General features: G+C 42.0%; 1 protein-coding gene across 2 annotated transcripts; it reads left to right on the forward strand.

The window, feature by feature from the left end:
* Positions 1-860: 860 nt before the first annotated feature.
* LOC135265034 (calcium/calmodulin-dependent protein kinase kinase 2-like) lies at positions 861-22,298 on the forward strand. Of its 2 annotated transcripts, XM_064354217.1 has the most exons (17): positions 861-1,018; positions 6,501-7,069; positions 10,264-10,311; positions 11,166-11,219; positions 11,669-11,720; positions 12,060-12,193; positions 13,147-13,183; positions 13,451-13,472; positions 13,577-13,665; positions 13,854-14,053; positions 14,748-14,801; positions 15,097-15,170; positions 15,377-15,464; positions 16,021-16,149; positions 17,973-18,073; positions 18,401-18,451; positions 19,506-22,298. In XM_064354217.1, the coding sequence occupies exons 2-17, from the start codon at positions 6,689-6,691 to the stop codon at positions 19,576-19,578; spliced, it is 1,587 nt and encodes a 528-aa protein (XP_064210287.1). In that variant the 5' UTR covers positions 861-1,018; positions 6,501-6,688; the 3' UTR covers positions 19,579-22,298. The 2 variants fall into 2 exon arrangements, with proteins under 2 accessions (XP_064210287.1, XP_064210288.1); XM_064354218.1 differs by lacking the exon at positions 18,401-18,451.
* Positions 22,299-22,307: the final 9 nt, after the last annotated feature.

The following is a 22,307-nucleotide window of genomic DNA, read 5'->3' on the forward strand; positions in this document are numbered from 1 at the left end:
AAGTGCCAGCTTAAAAGCAGAGTTTTTTATATAAACATTCAGCTGTAGTCTAAAAAGCTGGGATTTTGGACATTTGTGGAAAACAGTCCGTGAATCTGCCTTACTGGCTGATTGGGGAAGGTTGCTCCACCATTGGGGGGATGAGGGCAGAGACGAGTTGGAGTCGATCATTGGAGGCTGAACAAGTGACTGTGAGTGATTTGGGTTGAATATGAGTGACTACTGGATGCCCGTAAAGGGTGTTCAATAGTGGTATGGCATAAGTAAATTTATCCAGGTTCAAGACCAGACAGGCAGTAGCATTCTAGACCAGTAATAGTGTGTCGTTACAAGGACTTGAACAAGTAGTAAGTCTGTCGGATCTTATGTGAGGAATGGATGAATTCTGCGGATTTTGCGAAGGGGCAACCTCCAGGACTAGGTGGTTGCTGCAATGAGAAGGAAGAGGTACAAGTTTTTTCATTAATGTATGAATTCAGTCGCCATTAATGCTGTTTCATTTGTCAACCACAAGATGGCGAAATCACCCGCATACCGTAACCTCACTGTGGTTTGATGTTTGACAATATGACTTAAATAACGCAAGTTTTGTACAATTGCTTATCAGATGTTTTACATATTATTGTTTATAAATCACAGAACACCTATCGCTTCAACATAATTCTCCCTAGGCACATCAGCACTACTGTTCATCCAGTGCTGTTGTTGTTGGTCAGCAGGGCATTTAAATTTTTGTCTTTATATATAAAACAATATGTAAGAAATGCTTAAAACTGACAGAGATACATTACTTAACAATATGAAAGACCACCAATTTAGTCTCAAACGCCCCCGGGTTACGGGAGGGTGATCGGCAGTTTGTGTCGCTGGATTGGTCCTCCCGGATGTCATCGCTGCCTATCAGATGCGCGCTCCCTTCATTCTTACCGAGAACAGCTGAATATGCTGGGGAATACACCGTGAGAGAGCTGGCCTGTGCAACGAGGTACTCACATCACTAGCATCGCTAAACTGAAAGGTAAGGTTGCAACGATAGTCATTTTTGTATCCCTAAATAACATGTGTTTGAGAATTTATAGTGTTGAAAATGGCTTTTATTGCAGGGACAGTATCTTGATAACGTCTCCTCCCGTGGGTAGATGGACCCAACAAGCTAATAGCTAGCGCGGAGGCACAGAATTCTTTCTCACGGGAAATTCTGAAATTGACTAATATTATTAGAGATGCAGCCCAATTGCTAAGCGTCGCACATTCACATGGGGCTATACCCCATGGAACGTTTTTAGCCTGACTTAAATAGGCGTTAGATACCGCTGACTAACTGGCCATATGTAAATCATATGATTGCACTTCAATATTAATGTGAACAATAAATATTAATCTTCTCATGTAAGAGAGACGTAGCCTGCAGTGTATGACACTGACGTCTAAGTCTGTATCACATTATTAATGTACCTAATCAGTCCGCATAGCTATAACCATACTAACGCAGTAAAAAGCCTAATATAGCCTAGCGCAATTTAAAATTGGTATCGAAGCGCAGTTTCACAATGCGGCCAGCGTTTGTGAGTAGGTTTTATGTAATTTTCAATGTGCTGTCTGTCTTATAGCCTATGCCGTTGACGATAAACAGATTTCCATATGAAAGCGCACAGTTAAACCCCAAAGGGACACTAACAATTTACATCCCACACTGATTGTTTTGGTGGGCTAACTGTACTACGGCGGCACTAAAGTCCGTCGGGTCCTAAGGTCCCGAATGTTTCCGTCATACTGACAGAACCAGGTCAAATAAATACCGCAATTTTACCGAATGGGTGCTGGGTGCTAAGTAAAAGAGGAAGTTATCATTCCTATACTCGAAAAGCTAAATTGTAATGCAGTATTAGGCTATTTCCCCTCTTTTTAAAGGCACGATAATGCGTGGGCATGGGTATCTGAAAATGCCTATTCTGTTGGCTGTTTTTGCTTTTTTGTCTTTATTTACGAACAACGAACGTAATCTTAACTCAAATTAGTTTCAGCTGATTTGTTTCAAGGATCAACGCTCCATCGTTGTGAGTGGATGTGAATGCACGCTCATCTAAAATGTCGTGCTAACAAGACACTGAAAAGTCAGTTTTGCCTGTCAAAGACAGCTTTTCACTTGATCTGATGGAGCATAATCATTCAGATTATTCATGCTGTCTCCTATAAATTTATTTCTGGTGTAAAATGGCCTTGTTTGGATAGGAAAATCCAGTTAAGGTTAAACTCTGAATCAGTATTCTTAAGTGCCTGTAAGATTATTATTATAGAAAATACAGTATTTGGTTGTGAGCACGCTGTGGTAGTGTGGCAAGTGTCCGTTTCATGGTCAGGGCTGGTACAAGTAAAACGGCAATGGAGGCATTTAGGTGATAAAATGAGGGAAGTGTCTGAGAATATGAATATGAAAAAATGTGAACATATTTGAGCCAATAAAAAAAAAAAAATTTAGAAACAACTGATGCTCTTGGGTATGTTGTGAAATGCCTTCCGTTTTCTTAAAATTAAGTGTCCAGGATACTTATTAGTTGTTCCTCATATCCTGTGACTGAGATAACTATCCATGTCCCCCACCCAATGAAAGAAAGAACAACAACAAAAATGTTATTGTGTATTTCAATTTAAGTTTTTAGATCAAATGGCTTAAGATTAACTGGAGTATTAAATGCCTGAGAGCCCCATGGCAAAATGCAATCTCTCCACATGTAAACTGGTAATGTTCTGACAACAAGGAAACACATATGGCCAGTCATTAAAGCTGGTTGTATAGACCTAAATCCTCTGACTGATTACAACGGTAGAAAGCTTGCTGTATATGGACTAGCAGAGTTGTGCTGATGAGAGGCACCTCTAACTGATCCTGCCTGTCTTGCCCATGATGTTTTATGGTGGTCACAATTGCTCCAAGTGGCCCAAATGCCTGTTTATGTTACTGCTCATTCTACTTCCCTATCACTCACACACCCTGTCTGACACCTCCAAAAATGTTGGACCAGGTGACCTTGATTTTACAATCAGGAACATCTGGAGCAAGAGGGGCTGATGGGATGCTAACAGCTGTGCGTTTCTAGGGCAAGGCACCGGTTCCTTCTGAGAACCAGTATCAACCAATGATGAGCGAGAACCAGGGGTTTAGTGCTAAGTGGTGATCTCTTTGGCTTACATGAGAAACCTTTGTGAACTGGGCTGTTCCCCGGTTATGTGGGCTGATGCGGTTCCACGTGTGCTCTGTAGTGCAGTTGTGGACCGCTTGATGGGTCATTTCCCAGCTTATGGTTGTGCTTATGCGCACACATTTGTGTGTGTGTGTGTGTGTACATGTGCGCATGTGCATGTATGTGTGTGAGGATATCAACAATTAAAGTAGGTCATGTTTAAGGCACATATCAGTTGCAGATTAAAACACAGTTACTGTTTTTTGGCAAAGCTTGACCACTGTGCTGAATCTTCATGGTACCCTGTAGTTTTCAGGCTGATGTAACGCTCAGTGTAGATGGGCTGTCTTGTATGATTTTTTTGGAAACATGCCGGAATTGATACTCAGTCCATGAGCCATGATGGACAGTTTGAGAAAGTGAAGCCTTGGGGGTGGTGGTTCAGTAGTAGCACTCTGACTCTCACCCAAGCAGACTGTCCTGGCCTGTTTACATTCACCCTATGAGGACTCGCTACCAGGAAAGTGTCACTATCCAAATGGCGGTGCCTGGAAAATAGAATGGAAATCCACCAGATTTGCAGGACCCCACTGACTCTGTGGGAGTGATTGTTATCACACAAGGTCACAGTTAGGAGCAGGAACAGACAGTTCCCAGTGTGGAGACAGAATGTTTCCATCATGGTATGATACAAGGACTTACAAATTTAAGCACATTGCCTTTTCTGGATCTAATTTGCTTGACCCCTTTAATGTGCCTCCCAGACCCACTTCTGGAATTGATGTTACCTTTTAAGCATTGGCTCCAATGTGCAGATTTAATTTTGGTATGATGCTATGGACCGTGTCAGCCTTTCATTTTTTATGCGTCCAGTACGTTCATAGCATTCTACCTACTATAGCCAGGTGCCTTTTTCCAGCTCCCATGAATGTGGGGAGAAGCTGAAATTTTAGCTTCTGTACATGTCCCCATAGGCATCAGTCTGTCCAGTTGCCAGGTTCGCTGCTTCCTCACCCCTACGCTGGTACCATCCATCTGTTTCTGAAACGAGCCCTCCGGAGACCAGGCCTGCCTCCCACTGACAGGGAATATGCCGGAATGCCAGAAAAGCGATGCTGGTTGGGCAGTCCCCCATTGCATCTGACGCCCTCCTTACGCCATGCAAAAAGGAATGTGTCCTATTTTCTCTTATCTGCATAATTCTACCCTGGGAAAGCAGCCCAGAACTGTTTCAGGAGAAGGTGTTTTTCAGAGCTGGTTTCCTTTTTTTGGTCAAAAAAGACACTCTTTGGCTATAAAATCACAGAGTTTGTTCTGGGGGGGGGGGGCAGTTGGGGGGGGGGGCGGGGGTGGAGTCAGGGGGACGAATGGCTCATGGCTGTTACAGTAAAGCACCATGCACAGGAGTCCTCTAAACCTTAGCGAGGTGCATTTAGAGACAGTACGGAAACGCCTCTGGTGCATTGCAGCACAACGACATGCCAGCTCCCACTCAGAAGTGTAGGTGGCTGGGAAAGCAAGAGAGAGAGAGAGAGAGAGAGAGACAGAGAGACAGTGGATTGACATTATGTAGAGGCGGGAAGAAATGCCAAAGTGGTTTTAACAGCAGAGAGGGCATATCCAGTGGGCGGGCCCTCCCACACACACTGCTCCCTTTACCTGCCGCGCAAATTGGCTTTTCTTTCCACAGCGTCACTAGTCCTTCCCTGCAACGCGAAGCAAGCCCACGGTTAACTGCTTTATATGTGATTATTATAATGATAATTCCAAAAGAGATAATAAGCTCTTGAGATTTTCTACCTCCCAAACAGCTAGAGAAATATTTTATCCTTTACTGTAAAAGGCGTACTGAAATTAACCAGAAGCAGATGCAGTCTCAGTCTTAAACATGGATTTATAGTGCCATACTTTCTAAGAGAGTAATTTTTGCTTGTTATGCTTGTATGCAGACTTCTGCAGGACCAACCCCCCACATCTGTATGAACGGGCCGCTAACTTTGAAAATGTGCCAGTCTGCCAGATGCATGTTCGATTATATTGAATCTGTTAAATGTCATCAAGTACAAATGTGGCTCTTTGGCTTCTGTAGAGTCCAGTTATGGATAACGGGTACCTCGGGCTGGTGCCTGTGCTTAATGGAGGCTTGTGTGGGAATGCTCAGAGCTCAAAGCTGGTCATTATTTAGAAGCAGGCAGTTTCCTGGCAGCCCACTATTTTGGGACAGGGTGTACAAGAGATTTATTTGTCTCATGTCGAAGGGTAAAATATCAAATGGAGATCAGCTGGACTTGACAGCGGAAGACTCCGCAGTAAGACTGAATTTCATTTAAGAAGAGTTTTATTTATTTTCTAGAATAATATTTAATAATAAAATTAACAATATTTGCCTCCTGTTTAGGGGATTGTTGTAAAATGGATCTGATGTGGTGAAGATGCAGTCAGAATGGACACAGCCAATAATAATATGCATGGAAATTGGAAATTGTACATTTCATAAACGTGTCTGTGAAGAAGGAGCACAGAACGGAGAAAACAGAGGAAATGGCAGATGCATGGATAGATTATGGGTAATACATTCTTGGCTCTTGGTGGGCTTGGCATCTTGGTATCTGGGTGTAGTTTTCACCCACCTGAAAAAAGCCTTAAAATTGATTACATTTGGGGAAGATAATCTTGCAACAGAAGAGCCAGTAAAGAGCTCACATACTACAGCAAGTAAACGTGTAACCATTTGCTTCAGAAAGCTGTTATTGGGGTCATTGTGAAACTAAAGAATATCAGAGGCGTAACACTTACACATTTGCTAATTTATTCTATAGCAGACACATTCGCCACATAAATCTATACAGTATGTTACCTATGTGTTCTCTCATGCTAAACAAGGGCAGATTGGTTTGTTTTTCGTAAGGTATAAATCCTACCTTTTTTAATATTATGTTTTGTTTTGAGAAATTGGTCTTCCTGTTTGATATTTTAATGCAGTTCCCATCAAGCATTTCACCAGAATCTCATAGACATCATGGGCATTGACTTTGCAATGAACTGTGGGAACTTTCAAATGAAACACATGAACATAACCATATGTCGAATTGGTTGACTGATTGAAAGGAAATGTCCACACGTACTGTATTGATGATTGATCTTGAACTTGCAAAGATTATCACAAATGACCGAGCATATGAATATCAATTTTTCATATAAAGTAATTTTTTCATCAATCTGAGGAGCGGTATCTAGTCAACCATTTTTGGGCGAATTTTTCCTTTCAGGCATGACTGGTTGCTTAAAGTGGAACTTATGTTTCCCTCTCCCCCACAGCCCAGCGACCTTTGCTCCTGAGCAGTCCGGAGGTAGGCGGGACGGGCGCCATGTCATCATGCGTCCCCTCCCTGCCCTCTGCTGAGCCCTGCCCGCCCTTAACAATGCCACCCGCCCGCCTTCAGCCGCTCGGACGCCCCTGCCACACGTAGCCCCCGCCCCCTGTTCCGAAGCTCCGCCCAGCGGCCATGGAGTCCCTCATCGTGGTCACAGAGTACGAGCCCAGCTGCTCCGGGGAGGAGGTGGAGGACATGGACAGCTCGGACACCCCCGAGCCGGCCGCCTCCCCCATGCAGCAGGGCCCCGAGCTCCTGTCCCACACGGGGAGCCCCAAAGCCCTGTTCCCCGAGTCCCGGGAGAACAGGACCAGGCTCAACCTGTCGGACCGCAAGCTGTCCCTGCAGGAGCGGCCGCACGCGGTTACCTCGCCCCTGGGCTCCCCCGGGTTGAACGGACGCTACATCTACCCCTCCCTGCCCTACTCCCCCATCACCTCGCCCCACGCGTCCCCCCGCCTCCCCCGCAGGCCCACGGTGGAGTCACACAGGGTCTCCATCACTGACCTGCAGGTATGCTCCCACTCTCTCCTGGCTGTCAATTAGAGCAAGAGCAAACAAGCTCACGTGCACCCAGTCTGTGTGCAAAGTGAAGCCGTTAGGTTCCTGCGCATGATCAATCATAGCACAATCAATCTCATGCTGAGCCCTTTCCCCCTCTTTTTTCCTCCTAATTCAGCAACTGGTTCTTAACTTCTTATCCAATATTTACATTTTTTAAAGTACTGTATCACTTTCAATGTCGTTTCAGTATAGTAGGATGTAGAACATTGTTAATGACTATTATTGAACATAAAAATGATAATTGAAGAAGTTAATGCTAGAAATACTTATTTTTGTGTTTTTGTGTGTTTTCTTCTAGAGAATAATTCATATTACTGAGCACTGAAAACTACTAGTTGAAACAATCTAATCAACTGATTTTTAACCTCCAATTTTTATAAAAAATGTGGTTAACCTTTTCAAAAGGCATATAGAAAACTACTAATTGAAAAGGAAAATGTGTCTTTCTCATCCTATCATTAATGTGGCCACTGACAGCCTAAGAGTGAGAGAATGTTTTGAAGGTAAGCTAAAATAGCTAGATTGAGCCCTGTCCTCCCTCCACTCTAGTTTTCTGTAGGCAGTTTGCTTTTCTAGCCCTTGATCTTTGTAGAAGTAGAATAGACTGTTTACAGCTTTTAGTTACTCACTTTGAAATACAGATACTAGTGTTTGCTTAACTGTACAGCACTCTGGATATTTTTAGCTGTATATACACAAGCGTGATAGCAACGGAATTGAGCTGGTTTTGGCAGAAAATGAAATAGCCTTAGGAATGGGGAAACCGTCTCAAAATCAATATGGATGTCCAGGGATGCTGCCAGGAATTTTGGGCCCCATGAAATGATCTCATATTGCACTCCACCACCCCAGGCCACTCCATCCGTACACAATTACTGTAACCGGACCATATTCGTTGAGGGCCCTTGCCAGTCAGGGCCCTTGTATTTGTCCTCACCACCACCCCATTTGGTGCCGCCGTGTATATCTATTTCAATATTATTCATGGACGATAATTAATGTAATATGGTTGATACTGTAAAATAATGGCGTAATCCTGGTTGAAGTACAGCAGTCAGGTAGCATAGCTGTACAATTACCAACTGATATCTGAGCATACTATACTGCATGATGTTGTATTGCAGAATATGATACGGTGAATGAGATTTAGATGCTAGATGTTGATTTTTTTTTTTTTTTTTTTAATCTGTCATTTAATCCCATTAAATATATATACAGAATGCTTTTACAATTCACCTGTTTTTGCATAGTACAGGATATCTTATTTTTACGTTATAGGATCATACCAAAATAAAATACAACTGATAAGGGATACGGTAGATAGCCCTTGTTTTAAGACGATTGTTTGGGAATATCGTTTTTGCCAGATCCAAGCTCGCCGCTTCCTTTGATAAAATTGCCTCTCATTTGGGAGTCTTGTCACTTTGAAGTGTATGGCCAGTCTGCAGGGATTTTCCTGGAAAGCTCTGTATTTGATTTGCCTTTTTAGTTTATCAAGCTTGCTTAAAGGTCCAGAGAACTGGATTCACACTGTGGTTCTGTTCCCCAGAAGTGACAACTGATTGTCTTCTTAATATTTCTTTTAAGTTTTTAACCCAATTTTGGCACAGGCTTTTACATTTTTTGCAAGAATCATGTAAATATATTTCTCAGCTGTTTGTGAATGAAAAGAGTATTAAAGGTCTAGGCATCTGAAATCTGTGAATTCTTTGTTGATGTGTTTTTCTTAATACTGTTTTGTATTCACAAACAGCCGAAAAATGAGTCTTGCAAAAAATGAAATTGGCTTGCCTTTCCCCTTGGAAAAACACCAGTTTTCAGTGGGCGGGGTTAACTGGGCATTAGTTACATAACAAAAACCTTAAGTCCAGTGAAATCCTTTCTACATCCATCCATTATCTATACCCACTTATCCTAGTCAGGGTCACAGGAGCTTATCCCAGAGTGCATTGGGTGAGAGGCAGGAATACACCCAGGACAGGTTGCCAATCTATCTCATGGCACACACCATTTACATACACACTCATACTATGGGCAATTTAGTCTCCAGTTAGCCGACCTGCATGTCTTCCGACCGTGGGAGGAAACCAGAGTACCCGGTGGAAACCCACACAGACAAAGGGAGAACATGAATAGAAAGGCCCAGGCCGGAGAAATGTGGAGAAAGCAATACGCTTTTTTCTTTTTGAAAAAAATGAAGAGATCTACAAGACATGGGTTTTTATTTCTGGGCACATGGGCACTGCTATATCACAATAACCTATACAGTTAGTATTTGCAGTGCCCGGAACTTGTCACAGAACGTGATGGATTGGTAAGTAGATCTACCATTGGCTAGTTAGATAGCTTTCAAGTTTGGACTTGCGGAATCAGCCTTTCTTTATATGAGTGTAGTGTCCAGAGTTTGAGACTGCTGTAGAGCCTAATGTTAGTGTACAATAGCTCAGTGTTACACATTGAATGATCTTCAGGTTTAACTATATGATGGTAAAGCCTGGTAGTGTGAGGTTATTGTGTGGGACACTGCTGTAACTGACTCTAACCTAGCTAGCGATGAGGAATGGTCTACACATGATGTGTCTTATGGATATGAATGTTAATGAGCGCAGGATACACACCCACCCTGTCCTTGTCTGCTGAACAGGACACAATAATCTAATAGTGTTTCTTACAATTGAATGGCTCTAATTGGGTTAAACATTATAGCCAGAAATATTAAGAAGAAAATAAATTGTGACAATTTGAATCCAGTTTCCTGGACTTTTAAAACAACACATCAGCTAAAAATTCACAGATTTCACTTTCCTGGACCTTTCATTTTTGCTGTTTACTTTTAAAATATTTTCTTGAAAGTCATTTAATTTATTAATAATAGTGCAGTTACAAAAAGATACTTTGTAACTATGTCTGAATTATCTGTCATTGTAAACAAATTCATCATTGTGAACTATTATCATATAAACTGAAGCTGTATGTAGGAAAAGTGGACGTTGACTGCAGGTGAGTAATAGTAAGTAAATCTAGTTTGTGTAAAATTACATGCTTTCATTAATTAGTCAGAATCATTGATGTAGTTTTGAAAGGAAACATTTAAAGGTGTTACAGAATGGTGTGTGTAAAGTTATGTATTTTTCTCTCAATAGGACTGTGTGCAGCTCAACCAGTACAAGCTGAAAGATGAGATTGGAAAGGTAATGATAAACTAAAATAACATTCAACTACTTTAACCTTATCTGCAGTGTAATTAACATTAAAATGATGGTAAGCAGACCACTAATGACTCTGCGCTTTGTCACACATGGCGCTAACTTCTATTTTTGATTAAATTATACCAAATGTGAAAATAAGGATTTACAATGGAAGGGATTCATGTTAATAACCCTTCTATAATTCTGAATTTGTGTGCGTGTGTGTGTTGATGTGTGCTGATGTGTGCATGCATGTGTGTGTGTGAGCATGCATGCACATTCATGTTTTCATGTGGGTACAGTCAATGGGAACTGCTGAAAAGATGCCTTCAGTTACATTGTTTGTTTATCAGTGGAATAGTTTCCAAGCAGCAAGCCGCCTCCCTGCTATGTCCAATCTGTCCACTCTGCTAGGACCTCTGTGTGTCTGTGTGTGTGTGCGCGCATGTGCATGCATGTGTGTGTGAGAGAGCGTGGTATACTGTTGAACTGTGCCGTGCGTGTACATTGGTATACGCTGCACGCAGTTTTGTGTGCTAACCCATATGCATTTGGATGGGCCTGTAATGAGAAATGGCCCAGATCTCTGCAGCTTGGTAAGTGACTCCTCTTACTACCGGGAAGGAGGCTTCAGTGGGGAGGTGCAAGCCAGACGGCTCATAAAATGAGTGCATTCTCCTGTGTGCTGTCTGGCTGCCCATCCCTCCTCTTGATGAGCCTTTGTCTGTCAGTCTTCCTCCTCTCCCCCATGCTGGAGAGGGGGGGGGGCAGTCTGAGCTCTGTGCCTGATGGGATGGAATTATGGGACAGCTGTAGCTCGTCTTTGGCTCACTGTTTATCTCCTGTCTCCCAACAAGGGCTCCTATGGAGTTGTCAAGCTGGCGTACAATGAAGACGACAACACCTATTATGTGAGTATAGCAGACCTGTGCCTCTTTAAACTGCCTTCCTTCACGGTTGAAATGGAAAATAAGTATATAAGTAATGAACATTGTATGATCGTGATTATTAGGAATATCTGGCACTTAAATACATTGATCCTACATGTTATTAAGCTGCATTTTAGAAACCGTTTTCTGTTGTTTAATGTAGGCATGTCTTTTTTTCCTTTGGAATGTTAAAATGAAATTGGGCTGCCTAAGATTCCAGGAAGTGCAGGAGAATGTAACAGAAATGGACAGAAGCGTCTGAACGCGGAGGAGAATGCATTGTAAGGCTGTCCCTCCTGAACACTGCTGTTGCTGCAGGTGGTGTAGGGTTACGGATTCCTCGTGGTTTGGCTGAGCATCTTGCAGAACAGCTTAGGGAGGGTTACACATGTATAGCCACTCATCGACATGTTTTCTCTCCTCTCTTGCAGGCAATGAAAGTGTTGTCAAAGAAGAGACTGATGAGACAGGCAGGATTCCCAAGTAAGTGCTGTGACTGGTCATACAGCAAACCTTCTGTGTGATGGGCACAGATATGTTTAACATGGCTGCCTCAGTCTTGTGTTTTGCTTTAAGTGTTCTGACTTGCTGGCTCACTCTGAATATTCATGAATTCCTGATACAAACCAGAAACCTCATTAACAAAGTAAGGTGAACAGAGGGAACCCCAGAGCTGAGTATCTGGTCACTGTACAGAGAGTACGTGGTTGTTCATATTGTGCCTCAAAATCTCCTCCACAAGAGAGTGAACTGGTTTTGATGGTGAACATTGAAAAGTGACTGGCCGCAGTTTGTAACCAGTGACGCCTCACTCTCCTGCAGGACGGCCTCCACCCCGTGGTACCAAGGTAGCCACTGAGGGCCCTGCCCAGCTTAAGGGGCCCCTGGAACGAGTGTACCAGGAGATTGCCATCCTGAAGAAGCTGGACCACCCCAATGTGGTGAAACTTGTGGAGGTGCACATTAGCATTGCTTCTTACAGTTAACACCACCATTCAGATAATTTTTTTTGTTTTTAAAATAACATTCAGAATATGCATGTATGTACACATGTACATCTATTTGTACAGCTGATTCCAACAAACTGGCCACTGGTTGAGTGTCAACTGTCCTTTTCTGAAGTTACATATACTCTTGTAAACATACTGAATGCACTTATGTATTAATTTTGTAAGTTGCTGTGCATAGGTCTGTCTTCAAAGTAAGTATAATGTAATCTAAGCCTATTCTATACTATACTATATATATAGATGTGAATGGTATGATATAACAGCCAACTCCTTCCTAAGCAGTACACAACACCTCCCACATACAGTGGGTAGCATTGTAGTGTAGTGGTTAGGGAACAGGTCTTGCAGTTGTAGGTCTGATTCCCTTATGGAACACTATCATCTTACCCTTGAGCAGTATATTTTACCCGAAATTGTTTCAGTAAATATTCAGCTGTGTAAACGATTGTATGTGAAGAATGTAAGCTCTGCATGAATGTCAGTCTGGATAAGACTGTCTGTTAAATGGCTAAAATGTAAATACATTTGGCCTTGTGTCCTGTATAAGCCTCCAATCTTTGTTCTTGTGCATGCTTTCATGCTGTGCCCCGACCCAAATATTCCCCAACCCCTCTTTTCCGACCAGACTGTTACCCTGCAGAGACTCTGTACTAATACCAGAGCCCTGAATACAACACACTGTACCACAGGAGTATGTTGCTTCTGCGATTTTACAGTATAATTTGCTGTCTCCAGGGCTGTATAACATGGGATTTGCAGGTTATTTTTTTCCTTTACTGGAATGACCAGATAGAGTACAGTTTTGTTTTCAGGCTGGTATTAAGGTGTCATTGGTGCTTATTGAATTTCTGCCAGTAGGAATTCTCACCCATTGTGTTTTTCCTTTTTCCCGTGTCCAGGTGCTGGATGATCCTAGTGAGGACCATCTGTATATGGGTACGAACACTAGGAGCGCTCCCCCCTCCCCCGTCCTGAATGGCTAACTTCTACTGACAGGACATCTGCTCTGCAGACTGCCCATAGCTGTGCTGACGCACACAAACACATACATACGCATTGAAAATAGTTTGATCCTATGATACATTTTTTAAGAAAGTTAAGAACTGTGGTCATTGTAAAACTGTTTACTGCATGCTCATTATTATATTTGTTTGCAATTTGTAAAATTGGAAAGTTTATTAAATCCCTGCTTTCCTTTTGCAGTTTTTGAGCTGGTCAAACAAGGGTAAGTGAATGATTTAAGGCTGTATTATTTTGTATTGTTATTAGAAATAGTTTTGAGGTGGTTGGGCTGAACTTGCTCTCCATCTGAGTGTGTCCTCTGTGCAGGGCGGTGATGGAGATTCCCACAGACAAGCCACTGACTGAGGACCAGGCCCGGTTCTACTTCCAGGACCTGCTGAGAGGAATTGAGTTTTGTAAGTGGATGGTTCCTTTGAAATTTACAGATTAGGTTCTAACTAAACCCTCCACTAGGTTACATTCATTGGTGGTGTTGTAATGCTTTGAGTTGACATGCCCCCCCCTGCCCCATCAGGGCAAATAAGCTCTTTAAATATTAAACCCTAAGAGTGGAGAATAAAAGATTTTTGAATTTTATTTTCAGTGCATTATCAGAAGATAATTCATCGAGACATCAAGCCTTCCAACCTCTTGGTTGGGGAAGATGGCCACATTAAAATAGCGGACTTTGGGGTCAGCAACCAGTTTGAGGGTGCAGACGCGCTTCTGACCAGCACTGTGGGGACCCCAGCCTTCCTTGCACCCGAGACTCTTTCAGAGACCAGGAAAAACTTCTCCGGCAAGGTAAATGAACATACCCTACCCCCTGGAGGTCATATGTGGAAGTGCAACTACTTAAATCACTGGATAAGAATTACTTTTATCAAACTGCATATCAGTGCCATTCAAGTAGAAACAGCTTGGCCAGCTATGGCCTATTGGCCCATTGAGCACTGAGAAACAACAAGCTTTTCAGCGTTAGAAAAGCTGAAGAAAGCTAGCGCTGAAATTTTGTCTTTGTCTTCGATTAAAATTTAACGCTTCAATGGTGTTTGAGACCTCTTTTGGTGTGAGGAGCCTTATTTATTCTGTAATAAATACATATCTAACGAAGACTATGGTATATGACAACAGTTTTTGGCGTGCTTTTATGTACTTGTTATGTAATAGGAGTCGACAGTTTTGGTGGATGGGATCTTCAGCCTCTGGATGATACAGAGGCTCGATATTAAAAAAGTTTGGGAACCCCCGGTGCCCTGACTGACGAAGCAGGCTCACTGAGGATTTGCTGGATAACTACACTGAGAAAAACCTGGATCCATCCCAAATCTGGAACAGGGACTGAAGTAAAAAGAGCTGTTTTTCCGGGTTTTACTCAGCGCAGTTGTCCTGCTAACTCGGTAGTCCTGCTTTGTGAAATACCCTCCCTGGTCTAGGGCCTGTTGCTTCAGATTTGAGAGCATAGCTGTGGTTCACGTTTTTTCCTCTTGTTTTTCAGGCTCTGGATGTATGGGCGATGGGAGTGACGCTGTATTGCTTTGTTTTTGGAGTGGTAAATTTTCCCATCATGCACTGACATCATACAGTAGCATATAAAAAACAGCCCAAATATTGCACATCATTTTAAAAGCCCAATAATGAAATGTAAGTAACATGTTTTGTAATAATGTGTCTCATCAATTTAGGCTTTATACATTAGATTAGGGGCCTCAGTTACACAGTGACTCACTGTAAATTAGATTTTCTGTGTTCTCTCCTGACCATGAAAGATTCCCACTATGCAAAGTTAACACACAGAAAGAAAGACACAGTCTGATTCTTACCTTTATGTCTGGATTTGTCACTAGTGTCCCTTCATGGATGAACGCATCCTGAGTCTCCACCAGAAGATCAAGACCCAGCCAGTGGAGTTACCAGAGCAGTAAGTTCACATGTACAGATGCATATATACACACACTAAACACACTCCTGTACACATATGCATACATGCTCATCCACACCCACACATACACGCTTGACCCTAAGGTACACATGCATGCAATTAATTCTTAAAAATTGTTTTCTGTATACCAGTTCCAATATGCTGATGTGGTAGTGTACCTGACATCTCTGTTTCTGTGCACCCAGCATTGATGTGCCTGAGGATTTGAAGGATCTGCTCTTAAAGATGCTGGACAAGAACCCTGAAACCAGAATCTCAGTGCCATACATTAAGGTCTGCTTCTGTCTGTATACTTCATATGTAAATCCCTTACTTATTTTGGACAAGTCTAAACTCACTGTGTAAAAGGAAGTCTGTCTTAACAAGTGTTCTAGTCTTCTAATGAGAAAATATTAGCCAACATATTTAAGTACAGTAACTGTTCGCTTAACAAGTGAAATTTTCTTACCCCATTGACAAATATTGTGTCAAACTCTCACCTCATTAGCAATATTTTTGTAATAAAATGAATAGAAATCAGATTTTAAGTGTAAATGTAGGACTTGTTGGGATTTACTTATTTTTTGTTTTTTTTGCAGTGCATATAGTTTTTAAAGTATCAGTTATATATACCTTTTAACATGTTGTATTGTGTCTATTAATGTGTTTCTGTTTTACATTTGTTTCTTGTTTGTAAAATGGTAATGGCTATGAATGTCGGTTGTTCAGTGTAAACCACTCTGGGAGTAAACCCTACATTCTTCGTTGGTGCACATGAGAGGACTCTTGTGTCAGATGTACTGTACTGTAGCCATGTGACAGCGAGCTGCTGACACGGTCTCTTTCCCAGGTGCACCCGTGGGTGACGAGGCACGGGGCGGAGCCCCTCCCCTCTGAGGACGAGAACTGCACCCTGATTGAGGTGACAGAGGAGGAGGTGGAGAACTCTGTCAAACACATCCCCAGCCTGGCCACGGTGGTGAGTGGGCGGAGCAAACGGCTCTTACCGTCTCCTAGCATGCAATGAATGCGAGAGTTATCCGCTACCAGTTTCATAGCCTAGAGATCTATCAAGCATTTTTGTTACATATTAGTTAAGGCTCATCCTGCTATTTTTTACATTGGTTTTGGTATAGACTCTGAGGGAGGGTGTTTGTCGGGTGGGTTCTCTCTGCGCAGGAGTTGCTGCTCTGGTCAGTGAGGTTCCTGCGATTGCTCTCCTCTGCTCTCCATGATTGCACAGCTGAATAGTGGGTTATAGTGCACACTGTAAAGGAGACTTCCTTTCAGTTGTGATACAGCCTTATGGAACTGGTCATTCCAAACTGGAGAAGTAGAAAAGGTTTGGGGTAAAAAAAAAAAAAATGTTTTTAAAAAGAGAATAGAATCAGTTTTTTTACATAACACTGCTCATCTTCTGTAGTCTTTTTCCTGTTATTTTCTTGCACTCCAGGGTACAATATACTATTGGCAGATAGAGCCTCGTAATTATTTGTTACTTTTTTGCATACTCTGGAAAGTGAGAATTTATTTAGTATGACAATTTCCGAATCCAGCAGTTTTAACGGCTAACACCTTCATTTTATGTTTGACACATTGAACACAGAATGCACGTGTGTCAACAGTTATAACGCCTCACTTACCCAACATGCAAAATAAATTTATTTGATTTAATTTCTTAAATCTCCAAATTTGTTGAACAGAGCAACCTGTTGGATCAACCTTTATCAAAACAGACAACTCAACAACCAAATTAAAATTAAGAGATTTATTTTGTTTCAAGTAATCAACATCTAATCTTAAGACAAAGATCAACTACCTTAACAAACAATGAATATTACAGACATAGACACGTCAGTCACAAAATAAATGAATGAAAGAGGACGCCAGAAGAGCTCATCTCTCCCAAGATAATCCCAAGAAAGCACAAAGACCAAAGTTCACAAAACCAACAGAAGACCCAAAAAAAGACCAGCGATGAAATGTAGAACGCCTGAACTAGATGCAATTAGATTCGTTGCCAACTGACCCACATTTTATGTAGTTGAAAGATGGGGGGGGGCAACACCCCCTCTTCTCCTGGCCCATACATGCTTAATGAATGATCAGGGGAGGACTTGAGGAATTTGATTCTCTTCCCTTTCATATATTATTATTGGTTCAGGTCAGTCGACAATACAATACATCTAACCGTCTGTTGGTGATCGTTATGGTGACAGTAGGATTTTGAGATCTTTTTCTGGGAGGGACAGCTTTGGCTATTATTGAAATGTTTGTGAGCTACTATGTGGAGAGGCTAGATCAGATAATAATTAGACCAAGTTACAAAGCCAGGAGTGACACTATGGCCTCTTTATTCTGGTATGGCATGACCCAGAATCTCCAACGTAGTGCCAGTAGGTATTAACAAGTTTTTCAGCTATGGAATCGTATGATTATGAGGGATGCCTCCGTGGGTTTTCCCAGGCCACCCCTGCAGACACACACTCACACATACACACACACACACACCCACGCACACATAAATATTCACCTCTAATGGCTACCCTCCCCAGTTCCTGCTCTCTGTGTCTTATCTCTAAGCCATGTTGGCCTAGCCCTTTGACATTTCCTAGTGCTCAGAACAGGCCAATGAATTAGAGGTCTGACAATTCCTAAGAATAAACTCCTGTTTTTTTTTTGTTGGGAACTACCAGACAAACAGTATATGGTGATCTGAAGTGATAGGATTGTGGTAGGTGGGCAGAGGTCATGAAGAAGGTGGTCTTAGAATCTGAGTGCCGTTCTTCCTCCTTGCTGTAGATCCTGGTGAAGACCATGCTTCGGAAGCGCTCCTTTGGGAACCCCTTCGACTGGGGCAGGAGGGAAGAGAGATGTCCCTCTGCACCAGGAACCCTGCTGACGTGAGTTGCCTGATGTGCCAAAGAGCCCCCCCCTACCCAAACGTACACAAATCCATTACACACCATGGGGGGTTTCTTCAAACCCCTGTCCTATTTCTCACTGACCTGCTTCCTACAGTACCCAAAGACACCAGCTTTAGTCATTAAGTCCAAGAATCTCAATCTAAGGTGCACATTTAATCAAACCACTATGGTCATTTTATTTAAGGAAAACATGCTTTTTCTGTGCCTGCACATTGCCTAGTCATTATCAGTAAATGTGAAAATTCTCTGATAGAACTCTGCACAATCGTATATCTCTGTTCCTCTTCCCCAATCACCTTCCAGCAAAGACAAGGCAGGCATTGGAAAGTACTGCTTCATTCATAGTAATCAAAGGTAAAGGACTGACTGTTATTGCAAGTCTCTGCCTGCCTTTCAGCAACCTATATCTCTGTAAAGTTCCAACTTGCATCCTTGGAATGAACTGGATCTGTGACATGCAAGTCCAACATACAGGACGGGCATTTTGTGTTCCTGCAGCAGCATGTGTCTGCAGAGTCATCATGGGACTGGCCACTGAACTCACATTTCCTGCCCTTATTTCAACCAGTTTAAAGGGCCGTTGCAGTAAGACCCTTCAAAACCTGGTCTGTACGACTGGACGCACTTTGTAGAAGGTCAACTCTTATACTTCAAACTATTTTAGCTTTTACTAAAGCATTTATTCTTTGCACATTGATTTTCTGTGGTGGAAGGTCAGAGCTATGTAACCATAGTTACAATGGACCTTCGTAGCATTAAAACAACCCCAAAAGGAGATCTTGTGGAGATTCTGCCTTGGCAGGATACAATGCTGTGATATTCTAATAAACCTGATAGTGAAGGGGTGTTAACATGTCACTGCTGAGGTGTGTCTGGATCCTCCTGCCTCGGCCGTTGGTTCGTATCCCCATGGTACGGGCACCATCGTGAGGATAGCCCACACCCACGTCCAGTCCCAGTGCTCTGCTGCATGATTCTGTCTGCCAGGTGCATGGGTTTGCAGGGAAGCACTCTGCTGCTGCCGTGTAAAAAGAGAGTCTGCATCCAGCATGATGGGGAACATCGCAGCAGTCCCCTGGGGTTTTTTGCCTTCCCATTTCTGACCTGAATGCACAACTATTTTCAAGTCGGCTCAAGGTTGCTTCTTGATTTATTTATTTAAATGGCTGAAACCTATAAAATCCAGTTTCACACACACACACACACACACACAGGTAACAGTGAAGCTCTGCATATACTAGACTTCTGACAGTGTGACCCTGATACCCTTTTTTGTACAAATGTAATGAAGCAGTGATGACAAAGACCAAAGACAAAGTCTGTTACCACTGACCAACAACTCGAATTCTGCAGTTCAGGGCATGAAATATGTTGCGTTCATCTAATCGTATTTGTGTCTGTTGTCTAGGAAACAGGAGAGTGGGGACAGCATGAGGAACATGGACTTGCCTTTTGTAGGGGAGGACGAGGTTCTATCCTGATCCCAAGATGGAAGGGTGTGGGTGAGGGGGCGTGGTCAGCTAACCACCCTTTTCCCCAGCATTACCATGGGAAGGCCAACATTCAGAAAGGGTGGTCCACCCCACTATGACACAGGGCACTATAGCCCAGGAGCACAGCTTGCCACCTCAGCCATGCATGCTTGTCTGCCGTTAAAAAGGCATGCTCTTACCGCGGCCGTTCTCCACACCAGTGCCAACTCCAGCCGATGCTTCTTTTTTTCTGGATTCCCATCTTCTTTCGACCAAAAAAAAAAAAAAAAAAAGCTGCATTGGGTGCAGTGTAGGGACCTTGTGGTGGTGAAGGGAGTCTGTTTTTTTTCCCCTCCACGCCTCCGAATGGCTTGTTTGATGACGGCTTTACCGGTACGCCTTTCGCGCAGCCAATTTTGTAACATATTCAATATTTTCCAAAAAAAAGGGACTTCTGGGTTGCACAGTGTACAGTGGCATATCTGGGTAGGGGGGGTTTAAATTATGCATTTTACATGTAATATTAATGGAATAGTAGTTCAATGGAAATTGTTGTTCATATTCGAATATCACAAAGTGTGTAGTATTGAAAATTACTTGTTAGAGGACCTTTCTGTTTTTCTACATCCACAAAGCACAGACTTCCTGTTACAATAATGAATGCCTTTAGGGGTCTATCTGTGGTTTAAATATCACGTTAGTTTTCAGACGACATTTTGCGAAATAGTTCTTGCTTGTAGACTTGCAAATGGGAGTGCTTTGTCAACCTTTTGACCTCAAAAGCCTATTAATATTTAAAAGATAAAGCATGCTATGTGGTCTCAGGGCTTTTGTCTTAGAGCAGTGATACACTATAGCTGTGGCAGATTATATTAAAGCACCTGTGCTGGACACAATGACCATGCTCAGCTAGGAAGTGCATGGTCTAGTCTGGCTTATCTTCACTCCTCTGAAGCATGATGTATGATTTTGTTTTGGGGGGGGAAGTGCAGTTTTTGTAATGAAACCCTATAAGGGAGAACAGTTTAGTACTGAACCTCACATAGCATGTCACATCCTAGAAAGATGCACTCTTCCATATAGGGCACCATAATACAAGGATGTTTAAAATAGTTTTAATTTATTGTAGTGATATCCACACTATGCAGACAATGAAAATTTTGCATCTAGGTAAAAGCGGGGTGGGGGGGTGAAATCAGTACTCTATGGGTACTCACTACCTGATGCAATTATTTTCACTTCCTGCACTGTGAACTGTAGATCAGACAGTGTTATGTAGTCACAGTTATAGTTATATATACTTTCTTAGTATTTAAAATCAGTACATCATATAAACATAATGCTTCCACATAGTTGTCTTTTCGACAAGTATGTGCCAAACCTGCAATGAAAAAAAATATCAAAATAGTCGTTAGTTCTACCTTACTTTTTCTGCATGGTCATAGTACTCTGGGGACATATCACATGGCTCTCTAAATTATGAAGGCTTTCAAACATTACTATGCATAAGGAAATTGTCTCTTTGGTGCAATTGTTGACCCTCTCTAACCTCCCCTTTTGTTTTAATGTGTGTTACTGATCCTCAGATGCCTCATAAGTGCTAATTGTCAGGGTTCCCACATGTGAACACTTCAAGACATCTTTAAATTCTGCATTAAGAGAATGTCTTCAGCTTCTGTATTGTACAGTGGATTACATACCAATGAAAGGAATGAATGAATTGACCATATAATGATGTGAAAATAAAACAACTAATGAATGGGGATACTAAAAGAGAATTTGATGTTAAAATACATTTTGATGGTACACTAAATTGTATGGCCAAAACAAAATGGCACTGGGGCACCCACACCCACTCTTGAGTGTAGTGACAACGCATAGTTGAGTCACTGAAGCATTTCCCAGATTCAGGACGGAGTGAATACGGTATCTAGACAGCCACAGCTGAGAAATTTAACCTTCCAACTGTGGAGGTACCAATAAGGTACATTAACATCAAATTCCCCTTTTAACTTGTAATGGTACTTGCAATGCCCTGTTTTATTTCTGATAATAGCTTGCAAAAATGTAAATGTGTAATGAAATACTTGAAAAAAAAAAAAAACACTTAAAATCTTAAACACTAATATTTTCATAATCAGGTTTACCATAATCACAGAGATTAATGTGAATTGTTCAGAGAATGTTGTATAGAGTATAAAACAAGGCCTTTGCAATACCAATGCACTTTGGTCTCAGGCTAAAAACCTTTCCGGTTTTGTCAAATTTGAGTTTTGTCCAAAGGAATCATGGGAAGGCAGCCTCTATGTGCAGGGACTCTTAGTGCCCAGCACCCTGAGCAATACTGCAATAGGAGGGTTTGACTGCAGGATGTTTATGTACCCAGCCCATGTAACTGTAAAATATTTGTATTTATACACAGGTATTCAATCTTTTTTCAGTTTTTTTGTAATACTGTCTTATCCACCCATGACAGAGGAGCTGCAGTTACATTTGCCAATCCTCATATCACTTACCATACTTAGTATTTCAGCGTAGTAATACACAGTAGAGTGCCGTGTATCTGAATACACTAGCCAACTGCATGCTTTACATATATAATCACTAAATACACAAAGTTTGATGTGGTTCTGTGGAAGCCGATGAGTGAGTGAGCTTGTGGTTAATTACCCTATACATATTGTATCCGGTTGATTGTTTCAATAAAAATTACAGTTGCCTTTAAGTGAGGAGACATT

The sequence above is a fragment of the Anguilla rostrata genome, chromosome 10 (assembly GCF_018555375.3).
Source record: "Anguilla rostrata isolate EN2019 chromosome 10, ASM1855537v3, whole genome shotgun sequence".
Lineage (NCBI taxonomy): Eukaryota > Metazoa > Chordata > Actinopteri > Anguilliformes > Anguillidae > Anguilla > Anguilla rostrata.